The sequence below is a fragment of the Balaenoptera musculus genome, chromosome X, assembly GCF_009873245.2.
Source record: "Balaenoptera musculus isolate JJ_BM4_2016_0621 chromosome X, mBalMus1.pri.v3, whole genome shotgun sequence".
Lineage (NCBI taxonomy): Eukaryota > Metazoa > Chordata > Mammalia > Artiodactyla > Balaenopteridae > Balaenoptera > Balaenoptera musculus.
This window is the reverse complement of record NC_045806.1, coordinates 31,231,348-31,248,876: the sequence shown is the minus strand read 5'-3', so window position 1 is coordinate 31,248,876 and position 17,529 is coordinate 31,231,348. Positions and strand designations below refer to the sequence as shown.

Sequence of the window (17,529 nt, the reverse complement as noted above, 5' to 3'; positions counted from 1 at the left end):
AATAGACAAGACTGCATCAAACTAAAAACCTTCTGTTCAGCAAAATAAACAGTCAACATAGTGAAGAGACATCCTACAGAATGGGAAAAATACTTGTGAACCATCTAACTGATATAGGGTTAATATGCAAAATATATAAGGAACTCATACAAATCAAAAGCAAACTAATAACCCGATTAAAAAAATGGGCAGGTGCAGCGGAAACATGGTGGCGGGCAGGGAGTGAGCCGCTCCGCGTTGCCGCTGCACCTGCAGTGTGCCTCAGTAGTGGGGAGTCCTGGCACAAGACCACAGTTTGATAAGCTGTCTCCTACTGCATAAGGATAGCCAACCTCAGCATGAGATAGACCTCTGGACAATGATGGCTTAAGGTCTTTCTATAAAAATCTACTACTGGACAGACCTTCAAGATGGCGGAAGAGTAAGAGGTGGAGATCACCTTCCTCCCCACAAATACATCAGAAATACATCTACACGTGGAACTGCTCCTATAGAACACCCACTGAACGCTGGCAGAAGACCTCAGGCCTCCCAAAAGGCAAGAAACTCCCCACGTACTTGGGTAGGGCAAAAGAAAAAAGAAAAAACAGAGACAAAAGAATAGGGACGGAACCTGCACCACTGGGAAGGAACTGTGAAGGAGGAAAGGTTTCCACACACTAGGAAGCCCCTTCGCGGGCGGAGACTGCGGGTGGCGGAGGGGGAAAGCTTCGGAGCCACGGAAGAGAGCACAGCCACAGGGGTGCGGAGGGCAAAGCGGAGAGACTCCCGCACAGAGGAGCGGTGCCGACCAGCACTCACCAGCCCGAGAGGCTTGTCTGCTCACCCACTGGGGCGGGCGGGGCTGGGAGCTGAGGCTCGGGCTTCGGTCGGATCGCAGGGAGAGGACTGGGGTTGGCGGCGTGAACACAGCCTGAAGGGGTTAGTGCGCCACAGCTAGCCGGGGGGGAGTCCGAGAAAAGGTCTGGAGCTGCCGAAGAGGCAAGAGACTTTCTCCTCCCTCTTTGTTTCCTGGTGTGTGAGGAGAGGGGATTAAGAGCGCTGCTTAAACGAGCTCCAGAGACGAGCGTGAGCCGCGGCTAACATCATGGACCCCAGAGACGGGCATGAGACGCTAAGGCTGCTGCTGCCGCCACCAAGAAGCCTGTGTGCAAGCACAGGTCACTCTCCACACCTCCCCTCCCGGGAGCCTGTGCAGCCCGCCACTGCTGGGGACAACTTCCCCGGGAGAACACACGGCGCGCCTCAGGCTGCTGCAACGTCACGCCGGCCTCTGCCGCCGCAGGCTCGCCCCGCCTCCGTACCCCTCCCTCCCCCTGGCCTGAGTGAGCCACAGCCCCCCTAAGCAGCTGCTCCTTTAACCCCGTCCTGTCTGGGCAAAAACAGACGCCCTCACGCAACCTACACACAAAGGCGGGGCCAAATCCAAAGCTGAACACCAGCAGCTGTGCAAACAAAGAAGAGACAGGGAAATTTCTCCCAGCAACCTCAGGAGCACCGGATTAAATCCCCACAATCAACTTGATGTACCCTGCATCTGTGGAATACGTGAATAGAAAACGAATCATCCCAAATTGAGGCGGGGGATTTGGGGAGCAACAATATATATATTTTTTTCCTTTTTCTGAGTGTGTATGTGTATGCTTCTGTGAATAATTTTGTCTGTATAACTTTGCTTTTACCACTTGTCCTAGGGTTCTGTCTGCCCGTTTTTGTTTTTGTTTTTTTAGTATAGCTTTTAGCACTTCTTATCATTGGTGGACTTGTTTTTTGGTTTGGTTGCTCTCTTCTTTCTTTCTTTGTATTACTTTTTAATTTTTAATTTTTAATAATTTTTATTTTTTATTTTAATAACTTTATTTAATTTTATTTTTTAAAATTTTTTGTTCTTTCTTTCTTTCTTTTTTTCTCCCTTTTATTCTGAGCCATGTGGCTGACAGGATCTTGGTGCTTTGGCCAGGTGTCAGGCCTGTGCCTCTGAGATGGGAGAGTCAAGTTCAGGACATTGATCCAGCAGGGCAATGGTAATATCAAACACCAGCTCCACCAGCTGGACGTGGTCCACCAGCTCCACGTAATATCAAACAGAAAAAATCTCCCAGAGATCTCCATCTCAACGCCAAGACCCAGCTCCACTCAATGACCAGCAAGCTACACTGCTGGACACCCTATGCCAAACAACTAGCAAGACAGGAACACAACCCCACCCACTAGCAGAGAGGCTGCCTAAAATCATAAAAAGGTCACAGACACCCCAAAACACACCACTGGACACAGACCTGCCCACCAGGAAGACAAGATCCAGCCTCATCTACCAGAACACAGGTATTAGTCCCCTCCACCAGGAAGCCTACACAACCCACTGAACCAACCTTAGCCACTGGGGACAGACACCAAAAACAACGGGAAATACAAACCTGCAGCCTGTGAAAAGGAAACCCCAAACATAGTAAGTTAAGCAAAATGAGAAGACAGAGAAACACACAGCAGATGAAGGAGCAAGGTAAAAACCCACCAAACCAAATAAATGAAGAGGAAACAGGCAGTCTACCTGAAAAAGAATTCAGAGTAATGAGAGTAAAGATGATCCAAAATCTTGGAAATAGAATGGAGAAAATACAAGAAACGTTTAACAAGGACCTAGAAGAACTAAAGAGCAAACAAACAATGATGGACAACACAATAAATGAAATTAAAATTTCTCTGGAAGGAATCAATAGCAGAATAACTGAGGCAGAAGAACGGATAAGTGACCTGGAAGATAAAATAGTGAAAATAACTATGACAGAGTAGAATAAAGAAAAAAGAATGAAAAGAATTGAGGAGAGTCACAGAGACCTCTAGGACAACATTAAATGCACCAATATTCGAATTATAGGGGTCCCAGAAGAAGAAGAGAAAAAGTAAGGGACTGAGAAAATATTTGAAGAGATTATAGTTGAAAACTTCGCTAATATGGGAACGGAAATAGTTAATCAAGCCCAGGAAGTGCAGAGAGTCCCATACAGGATAAATCCAAGGAGAAACACGACAAGACACATATTAATAAAACTATCAAAAATTAAATACAAAGAAAAATATTAAAAGCAGCAAGGGAAAAACAACAAATAACATACAAGGGAATCCCCATAAGGTTAACTGCTGATCTTTCAACAGAAACTCTGCAAACCAGAAGGGAGTGGCAGGACATATTTAAAGGGATGAAAGGGAAAAAACCTACAACCAAGATTACTCTACCCAGCAAGGATCTCATTCAGATTCGACAGAGAAATTAAAACCTTTACAGACAAACAAAAGCTAAGAGAATTCAGCCGCACCAAACCAGCTTTACAACAAATGCTAAAGGAACTTCTCTAGGCGAGAAACACAAGAGAAGGAAAACACCTACACTAACAAACTCCAAACAATTAAGAAAATGGTAACTGGAACATACATATCGATAATTACCTTAAATGTAAATGGATTAAATGCTCCAACCAAAAGACATAGACTGGCTGAAGGGATACAAAAAAAAGACCCGTACATATGCTGTCTACAAGAGATCCATTTCAGACCTAGGAACACATACAGACTGAAAGTGAGGGGATGGAAAAAAATACTCCATGCAAATGGAAATCAAAAGGAAGCTGGAGTAGCAATTCTCATACCAGACAAAATAGACTTTAAAATACAGACTATTGCAAGAGACAAAGAAGGGCACTTCATAATGATAAAGGGATCAATCCAAGAAAATATAACAACTGTAAATATTTATGCACCCAACATAGGAGAACTGCAATATATAAGGCAAATGCTAACAGCCACAAAAGGGGAAATCGACAGTAACACAATCATAGTAGGGGACTTTAACACCAACAGACCAATCACAAGCACTGAAATTGAAACTGTGATTAACAATCTTCCAACAACCAAAAGCCCAGAACCAGACTGCTTCACAGGCAAATTCTATCAAACATTTAGAGAAGAGTTAACACCTATCCTTCTCAAACTCTTCCAAAATACAGCAGAGGGAGGAACACTCCCGAACTCATTCTACAAGGCCACCATCACCCTGATACCAAAACCAGGCAAAGGTCACAAAGAAAGAAAATGACAGACCAATATCACTGATGAACATAAATGCAAAAATCCTCAACAAAATACTAGCAAACAGAATGCAACAGCACATTAAAAGGATCATACACCATGATCAAGTGGGGCTTATCCCAGGAATGCACGGATTCTTCAATATATGCAAATCAATCAATGTGATACACCATATTAACAAATTGAGGAATAAAAACCACATGATCATCTCAATAGATGCAGAGAAAGCTTTCAACAAAATTCAACACCCATTTATGATAAAAACTCTCCAGAAAGTAGGCATAGAGGGAACTTACCTCAACATAATAAAGGCCATATATGACAAACCCACAGCCAACATCGTCCTCAACGGTGAAAACCTGAAACCATTTCCACTAAGATCAGGAAGAAGGCAAGGTTGCCCACTCTCACCACTATTATTCAACACTGTTTTGGAAGTTTTAGCAACAGCAATCAGAGAAGAAAAAGAAATAAAAGGAATCCAAATTGGAAAAGAAGAAGTAAAGCTGTCACTGTTTGCAGATGACATGATACTATACATAGAGAATCCTAAAGATGCTACCAGAAAACTACTAGAGCTAATCAATGAAGTTGGTAAAGTAGCAGGATACAAAATTAATGCACAGAAATCTCTTGCATTCCTATACACTAATGATGAAAAATCTGAAAGAGAAATTAGGGAAACACTCCCATTTACCATTGCAACAAAAAGTCTAAAATACCTAGGAATAAACCAACCTCAGGAGAAAAAAGACCTTTATGCAGAAAACTATAAGACACTGATGAAAGAAATTAAAGATGATACAAATAGATGGAGAGATATACCCTGTTCTTGGATTGGAAGAATCAACACTGTGAAAATGACTATACTACCCAAAGCAATCTACAGATTCAACGCAATCCCTATCAAACTACCACTGGCATTTTTCACAGAACTAGAACAAAAAATTTCACAATTTGTATGGAAACACAAAAGACCCCGAACAGCCAAAGCAATCTTGAGAAAGAAAAATGGAAATGGAGGAATCAGGCTCCCTGACTTCAGACTATATTACAAAGCTACAGTAATCAAGACAGCATGGTACTGGCACAAAAACAGAAATATAGATCAATGGAACAGGACAGAAAGCCCAAAGATAAACCCATGCACTTATGGTCACTTTATCTTTGATAAAGGAGGCAAGAATATACAGTGGACAGAAGACAGCCTCTTCAATAAGTGGTGCTGGGAAAACTGGACAGCTACATGTAAAAGAATGAAATTAGAACACTCCCTAACACCATACACAAAAATAAACTCAAAATGGATTAAAGACCTAAATGTAAGGTCAGACACTGTCAAACTCTTAGAGGAAAACATAGGCAGAACACTCTATGACATAAATCACAGCAAGATCCTTTTTGACCCACCTCCTAGAGAAATGGAAATAAAAACAAAAATAAACAAATGGGATGTAATGAAACCTAAAAGCTTTTGCACAGCAAAGGAAACCATAAATAAGACGAAAAAGATGACCCTCAGAAGGGGAGAAAATATTTGCAAATGAAGCAACTGACAAAGGATTAATCTCCAAAATTTACAAGCAGCTCATGCAGCTCAATATCAAAAAAACAAACAACCCAATCCAAAAATGGGCAGAAGACCTAAAGAGACATTTCTCCAAAGAAGATATACAGATTGCCAACAAACACATGAAAGGATGCTCAACATCACTAATCATTAGAGAAATGCAAATCAAAACTACAATGAGGTATCACCTCACACCAGTCAGAATGGCCATCATCAAAAAATCTACAAACAATAAATGCTGGAGAGGGTGTGGAGAAAAGGGAACCCTCTTGCGCTGTTGGTGGGAATGTAAATTGATACAGCCACTATGGAGAACAGTATGGAGGTTCCTTAAAAAGCTAAAAATAGAACTACCATACGACCCAGCAATCCCACTACTGGGCATATACCCTGAGAAAACCATAATTCAAAAAAAGCCATGAAAAAAAAAAAAAAAAAGAGACATGTACCACAATGTTCATTGCAGCTCTGTTTACAATAGCCAGGACATGGAAGCAACCTAAGTGTCTATCGACACATGAATGGATAAAGAAGATGTGGCACATATATACAATGGAATATTACTGAGTCACAAAAAGAAACAAAATTGAGTTATTTGTAGTGAGGTGGATGGACCTAGAGACTGTCATACAAAGTGAAATAAGTCAGAAAGAGGAAAACAAATACCGTATGCTAACACATATATATGGAATCTAAAAAAAAAAAAAAAAAATGGTTCTGATGAACCTAGGGTCAGGATGGGAATAAAGACGCAGACCTACTACAGAATGGACTTGAGGACACGGGGATGGGGAAGGTTAAGGGGGGACTAAGTGAGACAGTGGCATGGACATATATACACTACCAAATGTAAAATCGATAGCTAGTGGGAAGCAGCCGCATAGCACAGGGAGATCAGCTCGGTGCTTTGTGATCACCTAGAGGGGTGGGATAGGGAGGGTGGGAGGGAGGGAGATGCAAGAGGGAAGGGATATGGGGATATATGTATATGTATAGCTGATTCACTTTGTTATACAGCAGGAACTAACACACCATTGTAAAGCAATTATACTCCAAAAAAGATGTTAAAAAAAAAAATCTACTAAAAAAAAGTGGGCAGAGGACCTGAATAGACATTTCTCTGAAGAAGACATATGAATGACAAACAGGTATATGAAAAGGTGCTCAATATCACTAAGCATCAGGGAAATGCAAATCAAAACCTCAGTGAGCTATTACTTCACACCTGTTGAAATGGTCATTTATTGAAAAAATAAGATATCAAAGGTTGGTGAGGTTATGGAGAAAAGGGAACCTCTTATTTACTGTTGTTGGGAATGTAAACTGATACAGCAATTAGGGAAAATAGTATGAAGGCTCCTCAAAAAATTAGAAATAGAACTACCATATGATCCAGCAATCCCCCTTTTGAGTATATAACCAAAGGAAATGAAATCAGTATCTCCAAGATATATCTGCATTCCCATGTTCATTGCAGCATTATTTGCCATAGCCAAGAGTGAAAAACAATCTCAATGTTCACCAATGAATGAATACAGATAATATTGTACACACACAATGGAATATTGTTCCACCTTAAAAAAGAAGGAAATCCTGCCATTTGTGACAACGTGGATGAACCTGGAGGACATTATGCTGAGTGAAACAAGCCAGACACAGAAAGACAAATAGTACATGAATCTTATATGTGGCATATACGTGGAATCTAAAATAGTCAAACTCATAGAAGGAGAGAGTAGAATGTTGGCTGACGGGGCAGGGAGGGGGCGGAAATTGGGAGATGTTGGTCAAAAGAGTACAAAGTTTCAGTTACTCAAGATGAGTAAATTTTGGAGATCTAATGTACAGCATGATGACTATAGTTAACAATACTATATTGTTATACCTGCAATTTGGTAACTATCAGCTATGGGGTTTTTTTTGGTTTTTTGGTATTTTGGGTTTTTTTGGGCCAAGCCACGCAGCATGCAGGTATCTTAGTTCCCCGACCAGGAATTGAACCCATGTCCCCTGCAGTGGAAGCACAGACTCTTAACCACTGGACCATCAGGGAAGTCCCTTATGGGGTTCTTTTTTGAGTTTGAAAATTTTATATAGCATAGGGTGTTCCCAGGAGCCCCTCTCAATGTGAAATTCCCAAATTGGTTTCAGAGATGCACAAAAGTATATATTTCTTTTTATGCCCAGAAGATTATATGCTGACCTAAATTTAAGTGGCAAATATACTTCAGGTCTGTCTTGCATTATAGAAATTAAAAACCTTTGTAAACAGAACAATTTTCATTTAATAATGAAAGGAAAGACCCCTTATTATACCCTCTTTAAATGTTCCTTTCTCAACAGTGATTCATTATCTGCTCAGCCACATATTTATCAGCTGTCACCCATATATCTTCTCGAAACACTCAGACTCCCCCTCTACACTCAAACTGAATTAACCTTTTCATATCATGTCCACTTAAATTGTCGGCCATCCTACACATTTTCTCAACATAACCACTAGGAACAGCCCATCCCTAATCTACTGTTACTAATTTTATGCCTACCATATATTAAAAAACATCTTATTGCTATCATTTTCCACTACATATTTCATGCTGTAAATTTTCTCTTGTTTCCTGGGTACTTAGCCCTTTCTTAAGATAATGCTAGTCAAACTGAGGTTGGATGCCACAATAGGTTCTGAAACATTTTAACTAGCAAAAGTAAAGCATCACAAAGGATGTAATCCTTCCACATTATAAATTCACCTTAGCCTCTGTTTCCTTTGGGCTATTATTTCCCATCTTTTCTGTAGCACTGCTATTTTCAATCTTCCACTCATTTTGCTCCTCTCCCCACTTCGTTTCTTTCTCAACTTCCACCTCCACTCTCTTATCCTGGTGTGAAGAGCTTCTGTAGGAAATTGGTAATCGGTGTCTTTCAAAGTCTTTAACACTTGGAGCTGACTGCTAAGAGAAATTGACCAGATTCCTGTGATCCTTGTCAGTTTCTCTGATCAGAGAAAATCAGCTATGTTTTGAAAGATATGCAGGTTACTGGAGAAAATGAATTATGCTGGTAGGGTTAAGAGACTTAGACTAAAGTCTAAGAAACCATTTAAAAGAAAGCGTTTTGCATAATGTGGTTAACACTTGTTATTCTGTGAAGACTAATTAGCTCTATTAAAACTGTGGGAGGAGTGTCATTCTAATGAAGCAGGAAGAGTTATACATATGAACTGCATGCATTTAAACATGTTTACAACAGTTCTTGACTGCAACTGGGAGAAAGCTTCCATCAATAACTTTATGAACCATATCACTATGCATTGGAGGAAAGATGATAACATAAGAACCTGAGGTGAAACTGAAGGCACTCATGTTTGCTACTGTTTAGAGCAAGGCTCAGCAAACTTTTTCTGTTAATTACCAGACAGTAAATATTTTAGGCTTTATGAAACCATACAACTCTCACAACTATTCAACACTGCCCTTGTAGCATGAAAGCATCTATAGACAATAGGCAAGAAATAAGAGGGGCTACGTTCCAATAGCAGTTTACTTAAAACAAACAAACAACAACACCAAAAAAAAAAAAAAAAAACAGGCGGCAGGCCGCCTGTGGACCATAGTCAGCCAACCCCTGGTTTAGAGGATCTGGGAAAGAGCTGTCTGAGTAGTGAGAAAGAGCAAAGCAGACCCTGACATCCACAAGCTGTCCTGGTGTTCACAGGTGTGCTTCGTCATTCAACTTTTCTGCTCTGCACCAGCAGTACAAGGCCTCGGTCAATTAAGTGTCATCTGTTTCCAATTAAAAAATTCTACTCAACCTTCAAGGTCTGGCTCATATGTTAACTATCTTGGAAGACCTTTCTACCTGGCTGTAGTTTCTATATCACCTTGTTACAGATCTGTTTTAAGACACTTTGCATTCTTCTTGAACCCTACCTGTTTGTGTGTATGTCTTACACTTCCTTAATGCATTAAAAAATTCTTACCTGGCGGAGCGTTGGAGGGAAGGAGGAGCCATAGAAATTCATCCGCCGAGCCATGAACGGGCTGCTCCGGGCCGAGGCGCCGGTCGGCGCGGGCTGCGTCCGGGCCGGGCTCCCGCCGCTACCGCACGGCCTCATGGGTTCGCTCACCGCGCGGGGCTCGTGGCCGGAGCTGGGGCGCATCCACAGCCCACGCAGCCGCAGCCGCAACGAGCGCGCCCAAGCCTCCTGCGCCCGGGACCAGCCCCTGTACGCCGCCCACCTTGACCCCGCCTGCCGCGCTGCCGTAAGTGACGGTGGGCGGACGCATCCCTGCTGTGCCAGCTGGGGCGCTGTACGAGTCAATCCTGAACTATTGCAAGCACCTGTGACAAGACTGGTCCTCCCTGCACTCAGCTCCTACCCACCCGACACTGGCCTGATGACGACGAGCCTCCTGATACCAGCCTGCCCCTCAACCCGCCACCCCTCACTGTGCCCCAGACGCACTATGCCCATGACCAGTGGTTGCAGGGCGCCTTCCACACCAGCCTCTGAAGAGCTGGCCTTGGGGGATGCATCCCTCAGCAAGTACTCAGACTACAGTGCCCGCTTTCCCCTCTACCACCTCACCTCACAGGAGTGTAAGACCTGGGCCTCTTGGTGGCAAAACTGCCACCACCCCCTCTCTCCTGTCTTGAGTTAGCTGGCACTGGGGCGGACACCTGGGCTCCAGCCTCTGCACATGGCACTGGACCTCCACTTCTCCCACATGTGTGCACCCAAGCTTGACCAACCTTCGGCAGCTCTGCGGTTGGGATGAGTTTCTGGTTCCCACCTCCTTTTCACCTTTTGCTGCTATCAGCAGCCGCTGGCTCAGGTGCATCCCATCTCCGGTCCCTGGGTTCTACTGCCCTAGACAAGGGCTCCAGGACCCATTCCTGCATCCACCCTCGTGTGGGAGGGCCAAAGCTCCATGCTGGATATTTAAGTTTAGGGGCCAACCTCCTTAGAAGCAGTAACTATGTTTTGTACTTTACATTCCCTACAGTGTCAAGTGCTTTTCCTGGCACATGAAAGGCACTTAACAAATAATTACGGATATTGTATAGGTACCAATACAAAAGTATTCATAACTAGGCCACAAAAGAGATACAATTTATAAACACTGGTACAACAAATGTAGCTTTTAATCCTCTGCATGGCTTTTAAGCCAACCTTAAAATATTTAAAGCATGTGAAAGCACAGAATGATTATCTTACCTGCATACATCCTTCATCTATCTTGCCCTTTTCAGGATCAACTTTAAACTGTGCAGTTTTTTTAAAGCGGTACATCACAGGAAGTGATTTGGATCGATTTTGCATAATACACTGAATCTCTGAACGTCCACCCATGAAACAAGGTGCAAAATTAAGGACCCTTCCCGGATCAAACTGTAATAAGACAGGAAGTCCTGAGCCTGTCAGGGCTAATTCCACTTTCTGGAATCAATCACCTGTAAAAGCAATAATAGCTTTTTAACATTAAAAGTGTTTTGGGACTCCAGAATATATTTGCTCAGTCCAAACAGTGTCATCTGAAAGACTTGATGAGACATGGGTAGCTCGTTCAATCTTTCATTCAACAAAGTTATTGAGGGCCAGGGCCTTCTTTGTGCCAGGGACTTTTCTAGGCCTTGGGGGTACAGCAGTGAATAAAATAGACAATGTCCTTGCTCTCATGGGTTTTACATTCTAGTGAGGTGACACTGACAATAAAATAAATAGATAAGGTAGAATAAGACAGCGTACAATGTCTTGGGGGCTGCTCATTTATATGGGGAAGTCCCAAAAGACCTCTCTGATAGGGAGATGTGTGAGCAAAGATATAAGGGACTCTGGAAGAAGATCATGTGAAAAATCCAGAAAAAAAGTGTATTCTAAACAGAGAAAACAGCAAGTACAGAGACTCTAAGGTAGGAATGGCTTGGCATGCTCAAAAAAACCCCCCAGGAACGAAGTAGTATGGCTGTGGAAGAGCAGTTGAAGAATGGTGAGAAATGATCAGACTTAAGATATACTTTTGAGGGTACAGTTAACAAAATTTGCTGACGGATTGCATGTAGAATAGGAGATTGAACACGATAAATGATAATGCTAAGGTTTTTGGCATAAGCAACTGAAGTGATGGAATTTTCATTTCTTGAGACAGGAAAGACTTCAGGAGGGATAGGTTATAGGGAAACCAATAGTTCTTTTTTTGGACATGTTAAGTTTGAGATGTCTAGTAGACATCCAAGTGGAAATGTCTTATTAGGTCACTTAATATATTTGTAACCTTAGAGTGAAGATAAAGGAGGAAGGATTGGAGTTTTGAGGGGAGAAGAGAAGCTGTGTGATACTAATCTCAAATCGAGAGAAAGTGAATGCATGCAGGAACACAGCAGGAATGGCAAACACCAGGACTCAGTTGGGATTAGTGGTTATAGATATAAAGTGAAACCTCACAGCCTGGTTTTGTGTTTTTCGCCAGCGCAATTAGCTTCCCAGGTGCAGCGCTAGAGTAGACTAAGAGTTGAATTTCATCAGATTAGAGGTTTTCCACTCAGCCAAAATGGGAGTTGAGCCAAGAGATTTACATATACTTGGGGAAAGGTGATTAAAATAATGGATGGTGGAATATAAGCTGAGCAATAACATAAATATGAAGTTTTGGAGATACTAGAAAGAAGCTAGTACCTATGAATTGTGAGCTCTAATTGAGTGAAAGAACTGTTTTGCAGAGAAAGCAATGTAACTAGAATCCCATAAACAGAGTTTATATTTCTTCACTCTTGGTCTTACTAGCCAATCCTAGACTCTGAGGAAAACCTAGCATCTGTATCTCTAGCCATTGAAAACTAGATTAACTTGCAAGCCCAGAATAAATGTTCTGTCTATGATCAGCAGACAGAGCTCCGTATCACCAACCATGGCATAAATAGTAACAGAGCAATCAATTTCTGCCCTAGGAACACAGTTCAACTCTGCTCAATGACATCACTTGTACCAACATGTAAATCTTCTAGATTCTTGACTTGCCATGGCTCATCTTTCTGGATTTCATCTCTCATCTGCCTATATTTTTCTCTTTGATCTTTCTTGCTAAACTGAAGTCCAATTCCATTTTCCTCACTGCAATGCATGCAATATTACCCAAAAATGTAAAAAGTGCCTTGCATCTTTACATGTGGCCGGCAAAGCACATGCACTTATCAATATCCTATAGCAGGATATTACACTCTATTTACTAGAGCTCTAGTAAATAGGGTGACTAGTAAATAAAGTGACTGTCACTTTATACAGATTCTAAGAGAGCAAAAGGTTTGATAAAGATGAAATAGGTCATTTGTTCCCATATTAATCTCTAAGAGAAAACCTAGGCTTACAAAGAAAAGAAGGCAGGTTGTTTTTTTGTTTTTTTCTTTTTTAATTCCCTTAACTCTACATCATCATGTTTATCTAATGTTATTTTAAAATAATAAAGTCGGGACTTCCCTGGTGGCACAGTGGTTAAGAATCTGCCTGCCAATGCAGGGGACACGGGTTCGAGTCCTGGTCCGGGAAGATCCCATATGTCGCAGAGCAACTAAGCCCATGCGCCACAACTACTGAGCCTGCACTCTAGAGCCCGCGAGCCACAACTATTGAGCCCATGTGCCACAACTACTGAAGCCTGTGCACCTAGAGCCCATGCTCTGCAACAAAAGAAGCCACTGCAATGAGAAGCCCGCACACAGCAACGAAGAGTAGCCCTCGCTCGCTGCAACTAGAGAAAGCCCGTGTGCAGCAACGAAGACCCAATGCAGCCAAAAATAAATAAATAAATAAATATATTTTTTTTAAATAATAAAATAAAATAATAAAGTCAACTAAATTTTAACTTGGAAAATTATCATGTAAATGATGCTGAGGCTGACTTTTCTCAACGTTCCACAGAAGACGTGTTAAGGTCTCTCGAATGTTTGCATTTTTATTCTAGTCCAGAATTATATATTTTTATTAAACTGCCTCTACAAATATTGCTGTCCAAACTTTTAAACAATTTAAACAGCTATACATTTGATGATAATGTTCATTTCGTACTTACTTTTGATGGTTTTATTGTTATCATCTCTCAAAAATCCATCTTTACTTCCCACAGACTCAAATCTCAGAAAGAGAGCAGTCTTGCCTGTGTGAAGGATCATCCTTTTGACCATTAATGATTAGCCTGTAAAAAATCACAATCAGTTATTTCTAAAGCAAAGATGATAACTTTATTATCTCTCAAAAGGGAATTTCAACCCAATACTTAAATCTCTGCAAACAGATGAAATTCAGGAATAAAAAGGTAACTGTGATCCATTTTCCAAAATTACTGCACAAGACGTTGAGACTTGCCAAAAAGAAGGCCATACTCATATTATGTGAAGATCCAAAAAATGACTTCACAATGATATTTGTAAGATAAGAGGAATTTAAATATACTAGGTTGTCAAGGTCTTGCCTCCACCGCCACTTTCTATGTACAGGATTTTCTTTCCAGGCAAACTTCACTGCTAGCTAAGGTCTCTGTTCAACTCTCTACAACAGTCCTTCTTACACCAGGGTGAAACTGCAAACCTCTCGTACGTACCTGTCTCCTCCCATGGACTAAGCACACATTGCTAGCCACATTCTTGTTAGAGGAGAACAAGTAATTTGGAGAATAAGATTTGGTAACAGCCAAATCTTGGCAGAGGAGAAAAGCAAAGGAAAGATGAGAAGAAGGGAAGTAAGACCAAAGACAGAGATGGGTTACATCACAGGCTTGTGCACTGGCAATCTTTACTTGCCTTACCTAGAGCTCAGCTTTTTAGCAGCAGATACTCAAACATACACACAAAAGGCTGACGTGAAATATTACATAGGAAACAAAATAGCATAGTGAGAACATCTTTAACTAAGACTACAAATCACATTTATTCCTATGTGTTCATGCTAGACTCTCAAATAAAATGGACATGTTGCCATGAAAAGAATATTTAGAATTTCAAAGATTGTGTATTAAACAGAATCTTATAGATTCACCAAAGAAGTTTCCTGCATGAAGAGATGATTAATAAGGCAATTATAGGTTGTACAAATAGAGCAATTACTTGATTTACTACCCTCCTTAAATTAAACCACAACTCAGTCTTCATCGGACAGTTGGTATCACCAGGTGACCCTGTTGCCACAGAGAGAAGTACATTAAACATTGCCTTCTTACAAACAAGGGTAAACATACTGACAATTGGATTGGTTATTGTCACACACTGCAACCTGTCAAGTGTAGCTGAAATTGCTGCTATATATTTAAAACAGCATTGCCAAGTATATTTTCAAACTAAATAATCAAACCAAGTACAGGGAAAAATATACATTGGCAAAAGTCCGAAACATCTGTATGAGTTTCAGCAAGCAAGTGTGGTTGATCCCAGCAGCTGCTATAGGCTTAATATTCCTGATACTCAGTAAGCATTTGGCCCTGGCAGGAGCACTGCATCCTCTTTGGAGGCGTCTAGAACATACTGCATGCCCCTGGCCATCACCTGACTATTTCTGCAGGAACAACAAGGTCTTGGTTGAACAGATTGGTTTGCAGCCAAAATCCAAAGCAACCCAAAACTTCCATCACCTCATTTCCACAAGGTCTGGAGAGATTTTTAATTTAAAATGAAGTATTTAGAAACATTTTTAAATATTGGAAATAATATTAACCATGTTAGAAATATTTAGAACCATAATAAGAAAAACCCGATTTGTGCCTTCTGCCAAGTTTTTTTTTTTTTTTAATAAATTTATTTATTTTATTTATTTATTTTTGGCTGCGTTGGGTCTTCGTTGCTGTGAGCGGGCTTTCTTTGGTTGCGGTGAGCAGGTGCTACTCTTTGTTGCGATGCGCGGGCTTCGCATTGCGGTGGCCTCTCCTGTTGCAGAGCACGGGCTCTAGGCACGCGGGCTTCAGCAGTTGTGGCACGCGGGCTCAGTAGTTGTGGCTCACAGGCTCTAGAGCGCAGGCTCAGCAGCTGTGGCAGCCTCACTGCTCCGTGGCCTGTGGGATCTTCCCGGACCAGGGCTCTAACCCATGTCACCTGTATTGGCAGGCGGATCCTCAACCACTGCACCACCAGGGAAGCCCACCAAGTTTTACTATTAAAGTCAATCTGATGAATGTATGGTTAATATACTTTCCATTAATAAGTAACATCATAATGGAATTAATTTTTGCTTACTTTGGGCTGAAACAAAATGTAATTAAAATGTTTTGATAAGGTTGTAACCTCCCTTCATTAGGAACATAGGAGATAAATGTGGTAATATCTATGTTCTTTATTTTCCTTAAGTAGGTTAGATTATTTAAAGCAACATCTGTTCTTTGTTGAACATTTGTACCCTGTAATATAAAATCAGAAATAAAAGAGTATTCAGGCAAAACACAAACAAAATAAAATATTTTAAGATGAGGTCATAAAATAATTATTGAAATTCCAGAGTCTAGATATAGAGAATATGTATGTTTTTGAAGTAACATACATAAATTTGATCAAGGCACCTCATAAAATTAAAAGAACTATTGAAAAATTGATAAGAACAGATATAGATTACTATCAATGTCAGCTTAATTTACTGAACTTTTTTAGGTCACCTTTGGAGACACGTGAAATGAAATCATATCTATCTTCATGTTAAAACATATTTAGAATAATTAAACAGCTTGTTGGTTATTAGTAAATTGCACTACTTACTTACCAATTCTTCTCCAACAGAATCATCTTGCATTATGGCTACCCAATTTATAGGTTCTGGGCTATTATTGTATGGAAGTGCATGTTCAATCTTTGACATTCCAAAGAAAACAGAACCAAAGCTTATGCATTCCAACTTCTTATCATTACTCATGTTTAACAATTCAATAATCTGCTCAACAACATGAGCTTTGATGTTCAAAAATATGTCTGGACGATCTTGCAAACTCACTCTACAAGATAATGAATTATACACACATATTTTAATTAGAATTCTATATATTTTATTTTTCTCCTGTTTATATAAACAGAAATTTTATAAAATCACATAATAATTAAAATTCAAAGGCCTAAGAGCAGTTCCTTTCACGTATGTGCCAGAGACTGTCATGTCCTTCTGTCTGTCTGAATCTGCAAAGTAGAATAGCATATGTGCAACCTAATTCATTGTCTCCAGGAAACAACAAAGATGGAAAACAACGGCATGAACTGACCCCCAAAATCACTTACTGATATTTCCATATCACCAGTGATTTACATGGTCACCTCTAGTTCTAGAATTCTGAGATTCTTTTCTAACTCATCCCATTCCCCCAAGTCCAACAGCTAACTTCATCTCCATCCTAATAACCCAATTCCCTACAAAGTGAAGTATCTCAGCAAAACTCCACTTCTTTGCTGAAATGAATATCCTCCCTCATAAAACTTCACTTTCCAGACTAATTTGAATTCACTGTTGCAACTTCCCTCCATCCCGCATTTATCCCTCTCTGGCATAAATGCAATTCTTTTGAATCTCACCCTGTCAGATACCACAGATCACTGACCAATCCAAGCCATCACCAAAGTCCTTAACTTTGTATCTCTGTGTATCTCTGTCACATTGGGCACGGTTGATACCATCTCTTTCCACATCTCCCCTCCCTTAGCTTTCTTGACACCATACTTTCATGGCTTTCCTTCTAACTTATTTAGACTCTGCCTTCTCATTCTTCTAAGACTTGGATATTTTGTAAATTCCATGAATAATGCTGTTTCTCTCCTACTTTTTTTATACTCTACCCTCCTTCTCAAACTTATTTTCAACACTTCATGCTTCATCTACAACTTATGAACTGACGACTCTCAAACCAATATACCTAGAC

At 40.8% G+C, this 17,529-nt stretch overlaps 1 protein-coding gene and 1 pseudogene across 1 annotated transcript in view; one reads left to right on the top strand and one right to left on the bottom strand.

Annotated features, from left to right (window-relative positions):
* The window catches only part of CFAP47 (cilia and flagella associated protein 47), a 489,567-nt gene that overhangs the window by 457,548 nt on the left and 14,490 nt on the right, over positions 1 to 17,529 (bottom strand). Inside the window, 5 exon segments of the mRNA XM_036839258.1 lie at positions 10,875 to 11,110; positions 13,723 to 13,799; positions 13,801 to 13,845; positions 15,872 to 16,032; positions 16,389 to 16,617. Coding sequence (XP_036695153.1) covers positions 10,875 to 11,110; positions 13,723 to 13,799; positions 13,801 to 13,845; positions 15,872 to 16,032; positions 16,389 to 16,617 — 748 coding nt within the window.
* Positions 9,688 to 10,169, top strand: LOC118888784 (annotated as a pseudogene).